This window comes from Pleurodeles waltl, chromosome 2_1 (assembly GCF_031143425.1).
Source record: "Pleurodeles waltl isolate 20211129_DDA chromosome 2_1, aPleWal1.hap1.20221129, whole genome shotgun sequence".
In the NCBI taxonomy this organism is placed as follows: domain Eukaryota; kingdom Metazoa; phylum Chordata; class Amphibia; order Caudata; family Salamandridae; genus Pleurodeles; species Pleurodeles waltl.
The window spans coordinates 318524846-318545062 of NC_090438.1; the positions used below are offsets into that span (position 1 = coordinate 318524846).

General features: G+C 43.9%; 1 protein-coding gene across 3 annotated transcripts in view; it reads right to left on the minus strand.

The window, feature by feature from the left end:
- PLS3 (plastin 3) overlaps positions 1–20217 on the minus strand; it is a 355067-nt gene that overhangs the window by 44078 nt on the left and 290772 nt on the right. For all 3 annotated transcript variants that reach the window (XM_069212548.1, XM_069212549.1, XM_069212550.1), the window contains exons 11-12: positions 12939–13017; positions 3346–3460 (exon numbers count right to left, since the gene is read on the minus strand). In XM_069212548.1, the coding sequence (XP_069068649.1) occupies positions 3346–3460; positions 12939–13017 (194 nt within the window). The remainder of the gene's footprint in view (positions 1–3345; positions 3461–12938; positions 13018–20217) is intronic.

Consider the following 20217-nt stretch of genomic DNA (forward strand, 5'->3'; position numbering starts at 1 on the left):
TTCGGGGTCCCTTTGGCCCCAGACAAAACTGCTGGTCCCTCTTCTTGCATTACCTTCTTGGGAATTGAGATGGATTCCGTGGCAGGGGAGTGTCGCTTACCGCAGGATAAGCTACAGGTGTTAAAGGAGTCCATTCACACAATGCTATGACATAAAAAAGTTACCCTCCACCAGCTTCAGGTGCTGGGGGGGTCAGCTGAATTTTGTGCTAAGGATCAATCCCATGGCCCGCCCCTTTTCTAGATCTATTGCTCGGTCAATGGCCGGGCTAACAGAAATCACCTCATTCGGTTGTCTTTGGAGGTCAGGGAGGATTTAAGGTTGTGGGAGGTTTTTCTGCGAGATTTCAATGGGGCTGTAATTTGGCCTCACCAGGCAATTTACAGCACTGCGCTGGGCCTGTACACTGACTCGGCGGGTAGCTTGGGTTTTGGTGCAATATTGGGCCCCCTGTGGTGCACGGCAGCCTGGCCAGCGGAATGGGTTAGTTGTGGTTGGACGAAGAACATAGCCTTTCTGGAATTATTCCCCATTGTCGTGCCAGTCAATATATGGGCGAATTAATTGAAAAATAGAGTTGTAATCTTTTGGTCTGACAACATGGCAGTAGTTGAAGTCATTAATCGCCAACGGGCTACTTGCCCACTGGTCCTACGCCTGTTAAAGAGTTTCATTTTGTCTTGCTTACAACACATTACCTTCAGGGCTAAACATGTGCCAGGGGTTCATAACAACGCTGCTGACGCCCTGTCTCGCTCATTAATGCAGGATTTTCAGCGGTACCATCCCCGGGCAATGGAGAAGATGACGGCGTTCCCAGAATCTCTGTAGAAAATTAGTGCCCCGCCCTCCCAGATTTAGTAGCAACATCTCTAGCGGCATGCACTAGGAGGGCATATGAGAACGATTTCTACCATTACAGGCGGTTTTTACATGCGCAGCATATTTCTGAGGTATTCTCTGAGGCAGCAGTCTGCGCATTTCTACAGCATTTAAAAACCATTGGATGCCCGGTATCTTGTGCAAAGGCTTACCTGTCTGCGATACGCTTCTTCGCTAGGATCAAGAACATGGAGGCACCTCTGAACTCTTATTATAAAACAGGCCATAGCGGGTTGGGCCAGGACGGCCCAGGTTAGTGCGGATTCTAGGCGCCCTGTGTCTGCCCCCCCCCCCTGCTGGACAGTCTTCTGCGCGCACTCCCATCTGTCTGCTCCTCCCAGGCTGAGTCAGCACTATTTTCAGCGACATTTTTTGTAGCTTTTTAAGGGGCTTTCTGCATCAGTGAACTGGTAGGCTCCTCCAGGGGCGACCACGCAGGAGGGGTGCAGAGGGAAGACGTGTCACTCAGTCCTGGTTTTCTAACAATAGTCCTGCGCAATTCTAAAACTGATCAGGTTAAAAGAGGAGGGCGCATCACACTTAGTGCCGCGATCGGCTCCCCCCTTTGCCCTGTGACTGACGAATACTTACCTCTCGGTTTGGCCTCCATCAGGCTCCTCTGCCTTGTTCATCCATTCTAACGGGGACTGCTTCTCACGCTACTAATTGTTAGAGGTGTTCAAGTTAGCGCTGAGGGCAATAGGGATTGACCAAAAAGGGTACTCCTCCCATTCCTTTCGTATTGGGGCAGCAACATTGGCGGCGGCCGCGGTAAAGGGTATCGGGCATTGGTCATTGGAGTGCTATAGGCGATACATTCAGCCCAAACTAGCATGATGTCAGCATTTTATTCTGTATGCGATTCTCCTCACGCTCTTTTCTTTTCATTTCAGTGCAATGTCTCAGCATGTAGTTTGGGTTTTGGGGCATTCTTTTGTTCGACGGGCGGCGTACCGGGTGCAACAGCTCCGTGGGTCGAATCTGGCGATGGTGCAAGGCGTGGCTTTCCGTTGGTGTGGAATTGGAGGAGTGGGAATCACTCAACTCCAGCGATTGGTCAATGTAGCGAAGGGTTTTGGGGGGCTCCAGTCCCCGGATCTTATCATCCACTTAGGAGGCAACGACTTGGTGCAGTTGGGTCGAAAGGCACTAAAAGAAACAATATTCTTGTAGATCACAAAGTAGGCGAAACTATTCCCAAATGCAGGAATTGCCTGGTCCCATATGGTTCCTCGACGCAAATGGGGAGAAGGGATCAAATCAAGGACAATCAAATGTTTCAGTACGCCGTCTCAACGCCGATTTGGCCAAACTTTGCCCGGGCCCAGGAAGGTTATGGAACATCCCCCACAAACTCTTAAAAGGCCCCCACATGTTTCACAAGGACCAGGTGCATCTGTCGGATGCAGGTACTGATCAATTCATCCATGACATGTGGTATTTTGCTCGTAGTCTTTTTAAGGGTGGGGAGGACAAAGGACCTTTGGGGCCCTGGCCGCACTCATGGTGGAAATTGAGATATAAAAGTGACTAGAAATAACAGGGGGGTCCCCACGGTTGGGGCCCCGGGAGGACACCAGTGATAGGATCCTGAAGTTCTGAGCCAACCTGAGAACGTACACAAAAGATCAAGGGGTAAGGGAGGTCAGATCGCTTGGGGGGCCATGGGGCTCCAGCTCTTGGCCGCCCCGTTACACCCAGAGTATGATTGATGCTTGGAGGGGGGGGGGGGGGGGGCTGAGGCAGAACCCTGGGCGTGAGGACAAGGATCGGTGTAGTCAGGGTAACCGCCCCTCCTAGGGATACAGGTGAGATATGGGTCACCTGTGTGGTCCAATGGTGGTTCAGGACAGGAAGGGATCCTGTCAGAATAAAGATTTATGGTCACTAATTAACAGGACTTGTAGTTATTGTAAATATGTGTGCAATGTTCTTCATGCTTGACTTATGACTGTTTGCTATAAAGAAAATAATTGGTGTTAAATAAAAACCACTTCCAACAAATTAAGCTTGTCGGTCTGTGTATAGCTGGCGGGGGGGGAGTGTGGGCTACCTGGAGGCCTCCGGATCCTATTAGCTACATCTAAAGGGCACATTCAGCAATGACTTCTAATTTGTAAACAGAATAAAATGGTTAACACTGGTAGTGTGTAAATTCTTCCTAGTAGAATATGTATAAAGTCATTTAGACATATACAGACATGTAGGCAAACACAATTTAGAATAAGCATGGTTTGAGTCTGAGACTCTGGAATGAAGGCACTGTGAAGTATCATGCATGTTCTCGACTTACGGCAAGTCACCTGAGTAAAAAAAAAAAAAAATCAAGTACTAAAGTCTACCTCTGAGGTAGGGGTGTAAAGCATCTTACCTTCCATCTTTTAGATGTTATTTGTTACATATGATAGGATTATTTGCTTATAATGCAAAACATTAGACAGATTTTAAATCCAATTGATTTACCTTTTTCATATTAGCTCCAAGTTTTGGATATGGTGGCATGTTAACTTTGCTCCAGTTTACAGGAACTTTTATCTTTTCATACAACTGTAAAATCACCACAGCGTCCTGCAAGTCACTAATAATAATCAAAAGATTAACATTATATTTAATTAAAAAAATAGTGAAAGCAGACATTAAAATATTTCACAGAGGCAACGAGTTGGACAAGCATTGCTAACACCTCTAAAATGGCTCTTTTATTCACAAATGTGCTTCTTCATTGATTGGCGAGATTGAGAGTTTGTGTAGATGTGCGAGCAAGAACTAGTCAAAAGTTAGATAGATAAGTGAGTGGATTGATGAATGAGTAGCGGTGCATGCATGGATGAATATCCTAATAAATGATCACCCGACCGGGTGAATGGGGGAGAGAAAATAGATGGATGCAAATAGGTTTCACCAATCAGTCAAAGCATTGCTCATAATTTCAAAACATAATATACAAATAATTACCATTATATGGCCAACACAAGCATGACACCCAAGCTGAGCACCATTGTGCCGATCATTCACAGACTAAATAAATAACTCCTTTTACTATGCCATTCCCAGAGTATAAAAACAACTCATTTTAGTATGCCAGTGCAAACATTATGCTAGACTATAAACAGCTTTGTAGCACTTTACCAGGTTTAGGGAGGCTGTAAACCAATGCCAACAGGGCTCCTGGTGTCCAGTGCAAAAAGGAATGTCCTACTGCTCTGTACTGTAAATGTAATTAAAAAAGGGTATATGGATACTTCACCAACACAAAACGAGGATGGACGGAGTGCTGGAAGTATTCAAACACTCACCCCCAAGCACAGATTTGGGTTTAGTCCATCCTTCTTTTGCTCACCATGCCAGCCCAGTTTGGACCCAGCCATATGCAAATCAGTCTTGACCCTGTTCCCCATGGTAACAGTACAGCCCGGACTGTCAGGCCCTCCCTGGATTGTAAACAAGCATCCTGGAACAGTTTCAGGGTATCACTCTTCATCAGCCAGGCTAGTGTAAAAGCAGCTGCACAGTGAGCATGGGACCGACATCTGGGCATACCTTTCCCATTTAGGGCAACTTTAGCAACACAAAAGGATGATGGACGGAGTGCTGACATTTTTCAAACACTCACCCCCAGTGACAGATCTGGTTTTAATCCATTGTTCTTTTGCTCATCATGCCTCAACGTTTGGGCCCAACGTGGGTCCCTTGCTCACTGTGCCACTGGATTCAAGCTAGCATGGCCAACAAAAACAGGTCAGAAACAAATAGGAGGAAGGAGGCAAAAACGTTTGGGGGACGACCCTGAAAAAAGGGCCAGGTCCAACACCAATGACTATCTGGGCACTTTACCACTGCTGACCCGTGCTAAATAGTAAGTGTTCTGTCTAAAATGGTATTGGTAACTGGTTTATCCATGATTGGCATATTTAATTTACTAGTAAGTCCCTAGTACAGTGCACAGTGTGTGCCCAGCGCCTGAAAATCTAATGCTTCTAGTGGGCCTCCAGCACTGATTGTGCCACTCACATGAGTAGCCCTGTAAACATGTCTCAGACCTGCCACTTCAGTGTTTGTGTGGGCAGCTTTAATGCCAGTTCAACTTGGCAAGTGTGCCTCCTTGCCAGGCCCAAACCTTACCTTTTACTACATGTAAGTCATAGCTAAGGTAGGCCCCCAAGGGAGCCAAATGGGCAGGGTGCAGTGTATTTTAAAGGTAGGGCATGTCCTGAGAGTGAAATACTGCTAGATTTGGCTTTCACTACTGCAATGCTTATCTCTACCATTGGTTAACATGGGGATTGCCTTGAAATAACTTATAAGTGTCATTTCCCATTGGGAGCAGATGCAGATGTGGAGTTTGAGGTCTCTGGACTCTCAATTTAAAAATATATCTTTTGGTGAAGTTGGTTTTTAAATCGTAAGTTTGAAAATGCCACTTTTAGAAAGTGGGCATTTTCTTGCTTAACCATTCTGTACCTCTGCCTGTCTATGGAATAAACCTCTGGGTCAGGATGACAGTATCAACATCAGGGCAGTGCGCACTCTACGGGCGACAAGAATGCAAAAACCCAACAGTTTCAAGCTAACATAAGTTATGCATTGTGATATGATGTTGTTTAGCCTTTTGCATTGCAGAGTTTAATCTTAAAGACTTATGTTCAGCATGCATATAAATACTGTTCACATGCTATGTACTGCTGCAGGTTTCCAGACTGTGTCAGGGTGTGGTCCCCTTCCAGGGCCTTCGAGAAACTTTCCCTGCAGCTTGCCTGGGTGTGGTTTGTGGGCTGGGCCAACACTCTACAGGGAGTGCAGAATTATTAGGCAAATGAGTATTTTGACCACATCATCCTCTTTATGCATGTTGTCTTACTCCAAGCTATATAGGCTCGAAAGCCTACTACCAATTAAGCATATTAGGTGATGTGCATCTCTGTAATGAGAAGGGGTGTGGTCTAATGACATCAACACCCTATATCAGGTGTGCATAATTATTAGGCAACTTCCTTTCCTTTGGCAAAATGGGTCAAAAGAAGGACTTGACAGGCTCAGAAAAGTCAAAAATAGTGAGATATCTTGCAGAGGGATGCAGCACTCTTAAAATTGCAAAGCTTCTGAAGCGTGATCATCGAACAATCAAGCGTTTCATTCAAAATAGTCAACAGGGTTGCAAGAAGCGTGTGGAAAAACCAAGGCGCAAAATAACTGCCCATGAACTGAGAAAAGTCAAGCGTGCAGCTGCCACGATGCCACTTGCCACCAGTTTGGCCATATTTCAGAGCTGCAACATCACTGGAGTGCCCAAAAGCACAAGGTGTGCAATACTCAGAGACATGGCCAAGGTAAGAAAGGCTGAAAGACGACCACCACTGAACAAGACACACAAGCTGAAATGTCAAGACTGGGCCAATAAATATCTCAAGACTGATTTTTCTAAGGTTTTATGGACTGATGAAATGAGAGTGAGTCTTGATGGGCCAGTTGGATGGGCCCGTGGCTGGATTGGTAAAGGGCAGAGAGCTCCAGTCCGACTCAGACGCCAGCAAGGTGGAGGTGGAGTACTGGTTTGGGCTGGTATCATCAAAGATGAGCTTGTGGGGCCTTTTCGGGTTGAGGATGGAGTCAAGCTCAACTCCCAGTCCTACTGCCAGTTCCTGGAAGACACCTTCTTCAAGCAGTGGTACAGGAAGAAGTCTGCATCCTTCAAGAAAAACATGATTTTCATGCAGGACAATGCTCCATCACACGCGTCCAAGTACTCCACAGCGTGGCTGGCAAGAAAGGGCATAAAAGAAGGAAATCTAATGACATGGCCTCCTTGTTCACCTGATCTGAACCCCATTGAGAACCTGTGGTCCATCATCAAATGTGAGATTTACAAGGAGGGAAAACAGTACACCTCTCTGAACAGTGTCTGGGAGGCTGTGGTTGCTGCTGCACGCAATGTTGATGGTGAACAGATCAAAACATTGACAGAATCCATGGATGGCAGGCTTTTGAGTGTCCTTGCAAAGAAAGGTGGCTATATTGGTCACTGATTTGTTTTTGTTTTGTTTTTGAATGTCAGAAATGTATATTTGTGAATGTTGAGATGTTATATTGGTTTCACTGGTAATAATAAATAATTGAAATGGGTATATATTTTTTTTTTGTTAAGTTGCCTAATAATTATGCACAGTAATAGTCACCTGCACACACAGATATCCCCCTAACATAGCTAAAACTAAAAACAAACTAAAAACTACTTCCAAAAATATTCAGCTTTGATATTAATGAGTTTTTTGGGTTCATTGAGAACATGGTTGTTGTTCAATAATAAAATTAATCCTCAAAAATACAACTTGCCTAATAATTCTGCACTCCCTGTATATAAGGGAGCCAGCCCAGCTCCACGTGCTCACTATTCAGGTCCCGGTGCAGAGCAGTAGCAACTTCCTGAGCTCCTGTTCCGGTGGCCTACTTTGATCTTCCAGGCCTCCTCCCTTCATTTTACATTGGTGATCCTTAATCAGGGCAGTAGAATGGATGTTGGGCTGGGCCCCCGACCCCGTTATCGAGGACGCTCGAGTTCTTGGGCCGAATTCTTGCATGATAAACAATTTTACTCTTGTGCGTGTGAATGTGCGCATGGGCGTTTCGTGGAATTTGCATGCTGATACTAGAATCGGCAAGGCGCGCGATTCTTTCCTCGTGCTTAATTCATGTTATTCATTGTGCGCTACCATTCTTTGACAGTTACATGGTGGCATTCGAATTGGCAAGACGCGCTAATCAGGTTCTTGTGATTTAACCCTTGGTATTCATTGTGCGCTACCAAAATTGATAAAGAAGAGGGGGGGGTGTATAAAGAGGGACAAGAAAAGGCGCTCTGGGAAAGTCAGGCCAAAATTGTGCTTCAAAAGGTGCCTACACAAGGGACCACACCCAACCCTAAGGGTTTACGAAAACCAAAATTAGTGAAACATAAGTGCGAGGCACTCTTTACAAGTAAATACAAATTACAAGACCAAGTCAGAAATATAGCACAAAAGGGTTCACAATCCAAATCAAAAACGTTCCAATGTGTAGTCCATTTCACATAGTTTATTGAGTGAAGTCTTCACAACAGTCCAAACACCCGTTCTTCCAAGCCAACACGTGTTTCGTCATGGGCAAATAACCCCAACGACTTCTTCAGGGCTGGAAATTACAGATACATAATGAAAATTAGAACACCAAATTGCTCAAATATCCGACTGGGTAAGTGCACCCAAATGTCCCAAATAAAGAGGACAAAAATATAGTAAGAATAAATAAATGTAAAGAAAAAGAAGAAATTGAAACAGAAAAGTAAGAAGCTACATTAGCCCTACACATTGGAACGTTTTTGATTTGGATTGTGAACCCTTTTTTGCTATATTTCTGACTTGGTCTTGTAATTTGTATTTACTTGTAAAGAGTGCCTCGCACTTATGTTTCATTGTGCGCTACCATTCCTTGGCAGTTACATGGTGGCATTCGAATCGGCAAGACGCGCAATTCATTTTTCTGTGTTTTGAAATCACGGTGTTCATTATGCGCTACCATTCTAAAGCATTTACTTGGTAGTCTTCGAGTTGACAAGTCACGTGGTTTATTCCTCGAATCTATGTTATGTTATTCATGGTGCACAATCCTTCTATGGTGTTTACTACCTATGTGAAAATCTGCAATGTGCGCAATTCATGTTCCGACAATTTGAGAGAACAAAAAAAGCCAGAGTTCTAGATGTAATGTTGTGTGTTCCTAATATGCTTTCTCAAAAAAGATTCATATGATGTTTTATAAATTATTCAGAATGTTTCTTGATTCTCATGCAAATGAAAGTATTTGAATTTGAAAGTTTCATTTAACCTTTCTTGATTCCCTCACAGGTATCCAGTCAGTTTAAGTCTATGCTTAGATTGTTCATGTTTTCAGAATGACGATGCTTAGAGTCATAGCCTAGTACTGATTTTGAGATGTAATTTTGATGTTGTGTGTTTTAACCTTTTGCTTCCTACAGGTATCCTTCCCAGCTGTTTCCTTGCTAATCCCCTTTTCCCCACTTGGACTCTCTTAGACTCTGTGACAAATCTAATCAGAGTATTGGAGCTGTTTTGTGGTGGAAGTGTTGGGAAAGTGCACAGACCCCGAGGATCTGGTGACTGACAGTTAGGCTGGTTATGAATTCACTCTAGACAGTCACACAAATGGAGCTGAGGTCTGCCCTGCATATCCAGATGGGTCCTCCTTGGCTAGAATGATGGGAGAAGCGGACATTTGCACCTGAATAGGGCTGTGCCTGTCCTTACACAAAGCAGTCTCTAACCCCCTGGAGTGTGTCTGGGGCCAGGGCAGGAAAGGCAGGGTATTGTGCACTACAAAGTCTTTCCTTTGAGGTTTGCCTACTTCAAAGGCACAAATGAGTATAAGTACTGGACTTCTGAGACCACAACTTCAGAACACTTCTGGATTGAGTGCATTCTGCCAAGAAGAAAAGCTAGATACTGCAGGAGGGACTGCCACTCTGCCTGTTGGTTTGCTGTGCTGGCCTGCCGCTTGCTGCTTCTGTCCTTGGAGCGAAAGGACTGGACTTTACTTTATCTTGTTTTCCAAGGTTCTATAAGGGCTTGAACTGAGCTTGCCTCCTGTTAGATATCTCAGGGACATCAAATACTTCATCTGCCAGCAACTGGTCTTTCTTGCTGAGAGTCCTGACTTGGCAAGTGGTGCCAGATCCAGTCCCTGGGCCCCTGGAAGTGAATTCTGGTGAAAACCAAGAAACAAAACAAGTGCATAGACTCCAGAACGACTTCAGAAGCAGTGCCAGAGTCTGACTCCGAGCCAATGCCTGCACCAGGAGATGTGGTCCTCGCTGAGTGCAATGACCACGATCGTTGCTGCAGGCCAGACGCTGCTGCAACACCTCTGAAGTCACACCACAGCGCGAGTCCTGAGTGCCGTGTCCCCGACATCCGGGACACCCGACTCCACCACAGAATTTGTGGTCGTGACACTGCGATGCACCACACATCTTGACCTGCTGGATTTATCAACCCCAGCGGATCATAAGGAACCGATACCTCATCACCTCCCCTGCAACTGTAAGGAACCAACGCATCACCTTCCGTGCCTCGCAGTAAGGATCCAACACCTCACCTCCCCGGTAGCAGTTAGGGACCAACACTGCACTGTCGCCAGCGACGCCTCACCTCCCCGACTCCATGCAACTTCTTTATTTTGTTTTCAAGGTACTGCACTGGAGGGTCCGTGCAACTCCATGACTGGCCCGTACTCCACTGCGAGTGGCGTTGGACTGTTGGGAATGACTCAGTCAACATCGAAATAGCCCCAGTTGGAGCTATTGTGTTTCTAAGAACTATACTGAAGTCTAATCTTTGAAAATGTGTATCCTTGCTTGTGTATGTTGGATTTATATAGTTCTTGTTTTATTCTGTGAGTGTGTGTGTGTGTGTGTGTGTGTGTGTGTGTGTGTGTGTGTGTTTGTAACAAATGGCTCCAATGATGCAAATCTTTGGCTATGGTTTCAAACAAACCCCAGAAACCACGAGTGGGATTAAGCCAGTCAGGGCCACTCATTTATTTAGTCGAATGTAGTTATCTTAAGTGAGCTGATAGCCCAAGTACTATTAAGGCTGATTTCTTGTCTTTGTCTATGGAAAAGTAGGAGCTTTACTCTTTTAAATGCCAAAGTATAAGTGCCTCTTAAGGGCTGCAGCCCAGACTGCTGGGCATGAAGGGGAGGGTTAATTTCCGCACATTTTTGCAGTTGTCTTGTAGCCCTGATTTCAATGGTTTCATTGGGGTAGGATAGGTTAGCGATTGGCCAGTATTTTCATCAGGATATTGAGGTCTCCTCATGGGTTTTTTCAGGAGTGTAATGATGCCATATTTCAGACCTGGAAGTTACTATTTTAGAAGGCATCAGGTTGTCATAACGGTGTTGCCAGAAATTATTGAACATATTAATTTAGTATTTTAGTGGCGTCCAAAATGATTGAACAAGATACTGTTTAATGACTGAGGCTCAGCAAGGTAGCATGAGAAAGTGAAATTTTTACTTGAGGGCTAGTTTTACCCGTCCACGTTCTCCAAGGGTCATGATATGGTAGAGGTAGATTTGAAGCAGTAGTGGAAAGTTATGTGTGTGATGGTTCGGGATTTTTGTGGACAAAGTCAGAATTTTGGTTACTTCCGACTAAAACAAATATAGAACATCCTTACGGTGTTATGATGCAGTAGGGGGGTGTTTTTCAAGATATCAGATTAGGATATATCCAGGCAAATATGAAATGACTTGCTATTTTATGTTGAGGGCATCACTAATGTGTTTGGTAAAGCGGGCTTTTAATGGCTTTTGGTAGTCCAGACTGTGCCGTCCATAGTGGGATTTGTTTTGTTTGTGCTTTGCAGAACTGATATTTCAAGGGGCAATTAGTATGTTTCAGCTCAGTCAAGTTCCCTACAGCAGAACTGCTGACAGATAGATTAGGGTCAAAACGGTGCATTATTTTATTCACGATCTATGGTTGGCCTTTAAAAGTGGATCACAATGGTGTTCTCATCAGCCCAATATAAAAGATCTGTGGGCCAATGTCCCAACTATTTCCTTTCAAACTGTACCCAACATGTGAAGCTAGTTCTTAGTCCAATGGTAATATGATTTGTAAGTCCACAATACTCCTATTAAAAGGCTATGCTTGCGTAGTCTAGTTTGAATGGGAGAGAAACAAACTCCACAAGAGGTGGGGATTTAAAACAAAAAAAAAAGCCAGATTTAAGATTCTCCCTAAAAGAAAGCTCCGGAATTAGTCACAGCCCGAGTGGTAGATAATTCCAGTGCCTTGCTTCTAAAACAGAGATGCTTAATTAGGGCGTGGTTAGAAGATTTGAAGACTCTTGTCAGCTGACAATTTATGATTATATTGTTATGGTAAAAAGGGGCAGATGTGTAGATGGCCCAATGAGAATTGGCTACCCACTTGAAGATACTCCCCACTTGAGCAATGGCAGTCAGTGAAGTATTTTAATGTTGGATCCAACGGTGATCTATTTGGTAAACCGCAAAGTAGTCTGTTTGCTGTGTTCTGATTAACTTGTAACTGAGAATCTGCCATATCTACATACAAAGCGTTGCCATAGTGCAGGATGTTCGCAAGTACCTGGATGATTGTACCTCGCCAGTCAGCCATAAATAACCTGCAGCACCCATAAATGTTGCGGGGCTTCTTCATCAGTTACGCAGAACCTCTCACAACTATCCTCAACAGCCAGAACACTGGATAGTCACGGTATGCCAATGACAAAAAAAATCAAATCAGTAGTCCAAATAAATCAGGAAGTTATTCGCCTGTCAAAGACTGCCTTTCAGCTTGCAACAATGGATGATGCATAACTGGCTCAGCATAAATGGGAAGAGCTGTATTTTAGGTCCTAAAAAACCCTAGTGTGCTCCTGCCTGGTTGACCGACACCATAGGTACCGCACAGACCCTTCTCAAGCTCTGCCAGTAATCTTTGGGATCCTGTTCCACTCTTAAGTCAGCAGTATGTCTGAGAAATGTTTTTATCTTGATTGCTTAATGTCGTTTTATCTCTACTACATATTCAGCAATGCATTCATCTCATCCTCACTATAACCATTATTGCATGCATTGACCATTACAATAGAAGTCTAATTACAAAAATGAAGTGTAAACTTCAAAGGGCTTAAAACTTCACAGTATGGTATAGAAGCTATAAATGTAACAGGCCATGATTTGTTTTCTCTTAGATTGCTTAAGGCACTTCTCTAGCTCGAAATTTCAGCTTTTAGTACAAAAACGACAAGACATAGCCATCAAGTAAAATAAGGCACCTAAATGGCTTAAAACATTTTTAGGAAAACAATTATGCTTCAACATCTCCAACTTTCTTCCTTTGGATTTCCTATGAAAACAGTTCTAAGAATTCCTATAGACCTGTGAGCATTAAGTCCTAAAACAACATATGTGTCTGAAGACGAACGTGTGGGAAAAGCCTAGGCAAGTAATAGAAAGAAATTAAACATACCTGTAAAGATGGTTTACATTTGGATTTACTCCAAGTGAGTTCATCCAGTTGCGGAAGGTTCGCTCTTCTCTCGTTTCTCCTGTGTAGTAAAAGGAGGTATATATGACATTGCAATCATACCTTAGGTCAAAATCTTAAGCTTCAAAGACAATAAGACAATAATTGATTTACATGTAAAGATTTTTATTTCTGTTTCTGACACATCTCCTAAGAAATAGCACCCTGCTAACATATTTGTGAGAAATCATACAATGGTTAGGAAAGCCAGCCAAGGCCACAATTCAGTCATTAGGAAAAGGACACATTTAAAGCTATCTGGTTGCGTCCATTCTCTTGATTGCACATGACAAAAGAAAATAAACAATATTCTCCTAAACAAAAACTGAATTCTCCTTCTTGCATTTCACAAACTGTTCGCATGTTTTCAGAGACTCAAACTGCCTACTGACGACTTAAAGCACAGAGTGTAGTACAACAATGCACTGAGGTATCATGAGTGCTTAGAGCGGGCGGAAGATAAGATGGATACCCTACAGTGGCAGGTGAAGTGACTGCAAGTCACCTATTGCACTGTATCCTTCTAAGTCTCAGCATAAGATATTGCTGTGTTTCATTTCCCCTTCGTGTTCTCAATCCACTCCAATTTGTTTCTAATCCTTACCCAATATTCAAGGCCACTGAAATTATGCAGCAGGGGAGGGCCAAATTATACAGAAAAATTGTGCAGCAAGGAAAGGCAAATTATGCTGCACATTTTGTAATAGTATTACTTCATTACTTACTCATTTTTAAACTTAACACTGTTTGGTTTAATGAATTTTTAGAGTGCCTGGCTACCCTAAGGCTTCCCAGCGCTGAAAGTAGACCGCCAAACTAGGAGATGCGTATGCTGAGAATAGAAATGTCTTCAGTTTCCTGCAAAAAGAAGATTCCAGCTGCTCTTGACGAAGTTCCAGAGGGAGTGAATTCCAGAGGTAGGCTTTAACAGCAAAAGAACTGCCCCCCCATATTGCTTCCTTAAACTGAGTGGTGTTAATCAGCAAGGCGGTAGAGGATCTGATTGCCCTCTGAGGGGTATAAGGTGTTATAAATTGCCTGAGAACAGACCCTTATTATGGAGGGCTTTATATGCCAGGCAAATAGCCTTTAAATTAATAGGTTGTTCTATGGGAAGCCAGTGGAGCGAGGCCAGTGCTGGTTTAGCAAAGAGGTGTCTGGGAGTGTTCATAAGCAGACAGATGGCAGCATTTTGCACGACCTGCAATCTTTTTACATAGCCAGGAGAACCAAGGAAGAGAGAGTTCCCATAGTCTAGACGATATAATATAAGGGCCTGAATGATAAGTCTTTTAGCTAAGAATGGATCTTTCTGATGGTTCTTAGTAGGTCAAAACAGGTTGCGGCCAACTTTTTAGAATGGCAGTCAATCATGAGATCGGAGTCTAGCCAGAAGCCTGAACTTTTTATGTTTTCCTTAGGCAGAGGAAGGTCTTTTAGAACTTCCAATACCAGGGCTGGAGACTTAAGGAGAAGGCAGTTCCCTACTAACATTACTTCTGATTTATCATCATTAAGTTTATGTTAAGAATTGGCCTTACATCTAGCTACATCTGTGAGACAGGAGGACAGGTTGGCCTGTTCTGCACTGCCAGTAATGGAAAGTGAAACTACTAACCGAATATCGTCAGCGTATGATACCAGGGAAAGACCGTAAGGTTCCACAATTTTAGCTAAGGGAGATTTATAGATGTTAAAAAGATTGGGGCTCAGCAAGGAGCCCCACAAGTGAGGGAAAATATATTGGAGAAGAAGGAACGATGAAGCACTTGGAAGGTTCGGTCTCTCAGAAAGGAGGAAAACAACTTGAAGGTGGTGCCTTCAATTCCTATTGATAGTCTTTGTAGTAATATATTGTAGTCCACCGTATCAAATGTGGCACTGAGGCCCAATAAGATGATGGCTGCGTATCCACCTGAATCTAGTCATTGACAAGTGTCTTCTATGACAGCGAAAGGAGCCGATTCTGTGCTCTGTTGTGGTAAAAAGTCCATTTGCGAAGGATGGAGGAGTTTATGACTCAAGAAAACATGTCAGTTGATTGTTGACGTTTTTCAATTATCTTCGATGCAATGGGAGGGAGAGTAATAGGTCTGTAATTACTAAAGAAGGGTCGCAACAAGTCTGGATTTTTTAAATAAAGGTTTAACAACCGCATGTTTCCAGTGTTGGGATACAAGACCAGATGTCAAACAGTGGTTCATTATATCGGTTAGTATAGGCGCAATGATGTTCGAGCCCAGGGCTAAAATATAGGGGGGAGCGAGATGTAAAGGGGATCCAGATTTTATTGTATCCAGATAATTTGTTACTAAGTCTTCCGTCACTGGTTGAAAGAATGGGAATGGCCGTGTACTTGCAGATCTATCTCTCGAGAGGAGTCAGAGGGAAAAGTTTAGTGAATATCTAGGACATTCTTTAAAAAGAAGCCTGCCAGGATATTACTGTGAGCTCCGGAGGCCTCCACGGGGTTCTCCACAGACGAGTCCATGGTAATTTCTTTAAAAATCGTGAAAATCTATTTGGAGAGAGTTAGCAGACTGTTCAATTCTGGAAGTGTAGAAATCTGCTTGTGCTAATTGAATTTCCAAACGAAATGATCTAATCGCCTTTCTATATACTAGCTTAGAGATATCATCATAGTCCTTCCTCCACCTCCTTTCAAGCTGCTTGCACTTTTTTTAGTTGAAGCAGCTGAATCTTAAACCATGGTCTGTTCTTACGACCAGTCCTTCTGATAACAGTCTTGGTCGGCAGTATGATATCTAGAGAAGTGGAAATCCACTTTTTGAAATTCTCTATCGGGCAAGGCCCAGAGCCATAACAAGTAGGGTGAGAGAAATGTAATGTGTCCAACCAATCCCTATGGTTCAGTTCTGACCATTGGCAAAAAGGTAAACTTTGTGGGTAGTTGATGGGTGGGAGCAGAGGAACAAGGAAGCTAAGTGAGATTATATAATGATCAGACCAGATCAAGGAGGGAGGAGCCTGAGGAGATAAGTTAAGAAGGTTGCTAAACACCAAATCAATAGTATGTCCTTTGATAGGAGTGGGAATTAGTTGCATCTCGTAAGTACCAGTTTAACATCTAAATATAGCAACAAGCTACATAAAGGTCACCAGTCAACCTTTCGAACGGGCCTTCCACTGTGCAACAATTTGTCTCACTGCGTTTTTAGTAACTTTAGAACTATGAGCTAAAAACAAATTTTTTGTTAAAATCTGCAGAATATGTGGCAGACAATGGATTAGGTGGCAAATGTGGCCAATCTACAACTATGCAAAACTCATCACCGTGGCTGCACAATCACATGATTCCAGGTGCCCAAACTATGACAATTTAGAAATGGGCAGACTAATAATAGGGAGTGCCAGGCCAGAGCTCAGCAAATTATCAGGCTTGACTCTAAGCACTACAATGCCAACAAAAACCTCTGCATGGTATGCAAATGTCCGTGTAAACAAATGTGCTAAAAACTCTTCAGTCTATTTATTTAATGTGAAAGCCTTTCACTTCAGAACACTAAAAGTAACATTTATCAGAAGAAGATCTATTAACTTCATGCAATGGGTTTAGTGAAATATGGTAATTGTCTAGGATCCTACAATTTAGACAAGCAGGTAAACCGTTTGATCCCAAAATCCTTGTTTCATGTTGCACAATTTAGCCACTAGATGAAGGGTCAAGGGGCTTGGTTATTGACAAAGGAAGGTGGGTGGCAGAGGCCACATGACATCTTGGCTCGAGGTTCCAAAAATAAATCTTCCTTTGTCAGAATTCTAGATTGGGCTCTGGTCTTCAGTGGTTTGGAGACCTCTAGAAAAGTGAATTTGTCCAAAACACTGATATTTTATTGCAGGACCAGCTGATAATTTATTTTCTCCACCGTAAGTCCCTGATTGACATCTTGATAATCCTAGTTTACATTACACCTCCTGAAACCCCACTTGTCAACTGTCATTGATATGGGGAGTTCCTCAAAAGCATCTCAAAATACATTGTCTTGCACTCACAAGGGCTGCCCGCTCAGCCGTTAGTCACAGAGCTCACTCTCCTCTTAAATACAGACAAATACACATGGGTACGCCACTGACTCAGCACTCATATAGGCGCACTTTCACTCAGCCACTCAGCACTTACATGGGAACACCTCTCACACATCACACACTGAATTACTTAAAACTCAAACATGCACGTGGCCACAAATGCATTTACAGAATATCTGTTCTTCCTGTAGTATTAGATGCCGGTTTATTTCTATCCACAACTACAGGGTCGGTACAAGAGGGAAGAGTATTCTGAGGCTGGTGGCTAGAACAGGAAGGGTGATTGGACTGAAGATAAGTGGGCTGGTGTGGGGACGAGATCAGTCCCAATCTGTGGGATGAGGCAGGAGGGAGTGGTACTGTGGAACAAGAGGGAAATGTAGGCAAAAGCTGCTGGAGGGGGAGCAAGCACAACAGTCTAAGAGTGAAGTGTGAGAATTGAGTGAGTACTGCAGGCTAAGTGTGTGTGTGTGTGTGTGTGGGGGTGGGGGGGGGGGAGCACATGTTGTAGATCTACTTGTTGGTCCTACACTTTAGCCCTGTTGGACTTCATACTGGCTGCTGTGAATGACAGTTGTGGGTCACCGGTGGCTAGACGCCTTTTGCTGCTTCTGAAGTCACAATGTAGACCACCATCTGTGCCCCACTGGCCTGCATTGTAGTATCCAGAATCAGTGAACTGATTTTCATAACACTATTAGCTTTATTCAAACTCACCCTGTTTTCACATCTGTGCCTTAATGCATTTAGTACAGAAAATCTTTCTGCACCCACTGTCCTCCCACTGGACATTTAGTATTAAGTGAATTGTAGTGATTTTATAGGGTTAGGAAGCACACAGTGCAAAGTTGATTGGTTTGAATGCATACCTTTTCTATTATAAGGCAGGCAAGACCATATTCAGGGGACCACGAGGCAAACATGGGCTACTGGGGCTCATTCTTGGTGTTGGGGTTGGTTGACTCTGATGGCTATAAATATCTCCTATTACCACTGTGCAAACAGGGTCAAGTACATCTCCTTCGGCACTTGGGGCTCAGTGGTTGCCATGGAAAGTAGTGACAAGCATCTCAGGGAGGTAGCGTGGGGTTTGCCAGTGATTGGTAGCATAGAGTGCTTTAATCAATGCATATAGAGTTGTCGGAGGGGTTTGGGGGCAGGCACTGGGCCCACCTCTTGGTCACTCTGTCGAGCAGCAGATGGGCCGCCACGTAGACATGGACACAGCTCATGCTAGCAGTGATGGTGACAGCCATAGGCACAGGGCTTGGCTTCAAACACTTCAGGCACAACTGCTATTACTGCACAGTGGCGAGGTTAGCCGCCAGTCTGCAATTCCCACTTGGCACTTCACTTCTGGACCAACTGCACCCATACTTCCAGGCTCACCAATCTCTCTGTGCAGTCTTTCCCCTCAGTAGACTATGAGCACCACTTTCAAGCTGAATCTTTCCCTCTCTTAGTAGGCAGACTGGCTCCCAGTCACTAAGTTCAGAGGTACAGTTCTTCCAGTTAGGCAAGACTCCAGGAAATAACCCCTCTGACCTGATAAGATGGCTGTCAGTCAGAAACAAGCTTTGGGTGCACAATAATCATCACAGTATGCTGCAATGAAGAGTGATGATCCTCACTGCAGCGTAGTCTCCAGCCTGTAGTGCCCACAACAGAAGCACAAACAGGCATTCACTTTCTATGCCTGGCTTATCAACAGCCACAGTACAGTGATCTTGGGAAATACAAAAGGCTGGGGCACCTAAAAAGATCCTTTCCACACTGAAAAGAGACTTTAATCCCAAACTTCATCCCAACCATCTTTCACATTGCAGTACTGTAGAAAGACAGCTCCGCCAGCTAAAGGGTATCTGTGAATTTTGAAAGGGATCTAGTCTTCATTGCATAGATCATTGCCTAGATCTCCTCCTTCTAGCTTCAGGAATGTCAGCAAAACACTTCCACCATCTGGGTAAGCTTTACCTCCATCTTGTGCACAGGAGCAGGTTAGGGATTTCTAAAATAGAATCCTCACGCCTCCATTACTCTGGCACGCTCGTGCACATATTGCATGTACAACAAAAGCTGTGTGCACAACACATCTGTGGAATGTTAGCACAAGGATTAGGATTAGTGCCCTGAAGCAGAACTTCACACAAGTGGGGCCGCCATTCCAGTGACGCAGATAAAAATATCTGGCCAGGACGATGGACTTACAAAACACGGTATGCTGCACCATTGATCAACATGCTAAACCTGTGCAGGGTTTGACTGGCCTATAGGGCAATCAGGCAGTGCCCGATAGGCTGCTCTGACTGATTACTTTGTGGGCCTGTTTTGCAGTCACCTGGGCCATATTTTACTGTAGATTTCCCTGATATGAAAACAAAAATTGCATGTGGCAGATCCAAGCAGCCTTCTATGTCTTTACAAGTTCGAAACTGACTCAATTTATGAACATGGGCCATTTTTTTTGCTATCAAATTCAATAATGGGGCCACTTTTATTCTGCTGGTCAAGCTTATTTTCTGTCCCAGTCCCACCCTAAACCTGTGACAAGCCAGTAGTCCAGTCAGCAAAACGAGGACATGCTTAGTGTGCCCCTCCAGGTCACAGGACAGATCTAGGACCTCAATCACGTCAAGGCATAGTATAGGCTTCTATACTGTAGATTAGGATGAGGCTACAGACATAATTTGGGAAACTAGATACTTACAGTTTTGGCATTCAGGATAGGGCAACATGACTGTATGCCTCACAGGGGACATTCACATTCCAATGCCATGTTCAGCCAATATTATGTTGTCCTAAATTATTATGGCTTCTCTTATGGTCTTTTCACTCTGTACTTGTTAAGTCGACTCTTGTAAATCTGATGTTTTGTGGATACTAAGCAAGTGCGCATCTCATGTGTAGTCTAAATATACATTATTTCCATGCACACATGGAATAATAGTCACTCCACAGCATTTATAGGGTGAGTGAGGTGGATGTTTCTTTTGTTTTTAATTCTGGAGAGGGCCGTGGGGAAAGTTGACTGGCGCAAGTAAAGCGAACAGCACAATACGTGTTGTCTGCCTTGCTTCAGAAAGACCTGCCCGATGTCCTGGTGAGCTGACAGTGGCCAAAAGCACGTGCCGCAAGAAAGGAGATCTGAATAGGGAGAGCTGTTGAGCAACGCAAC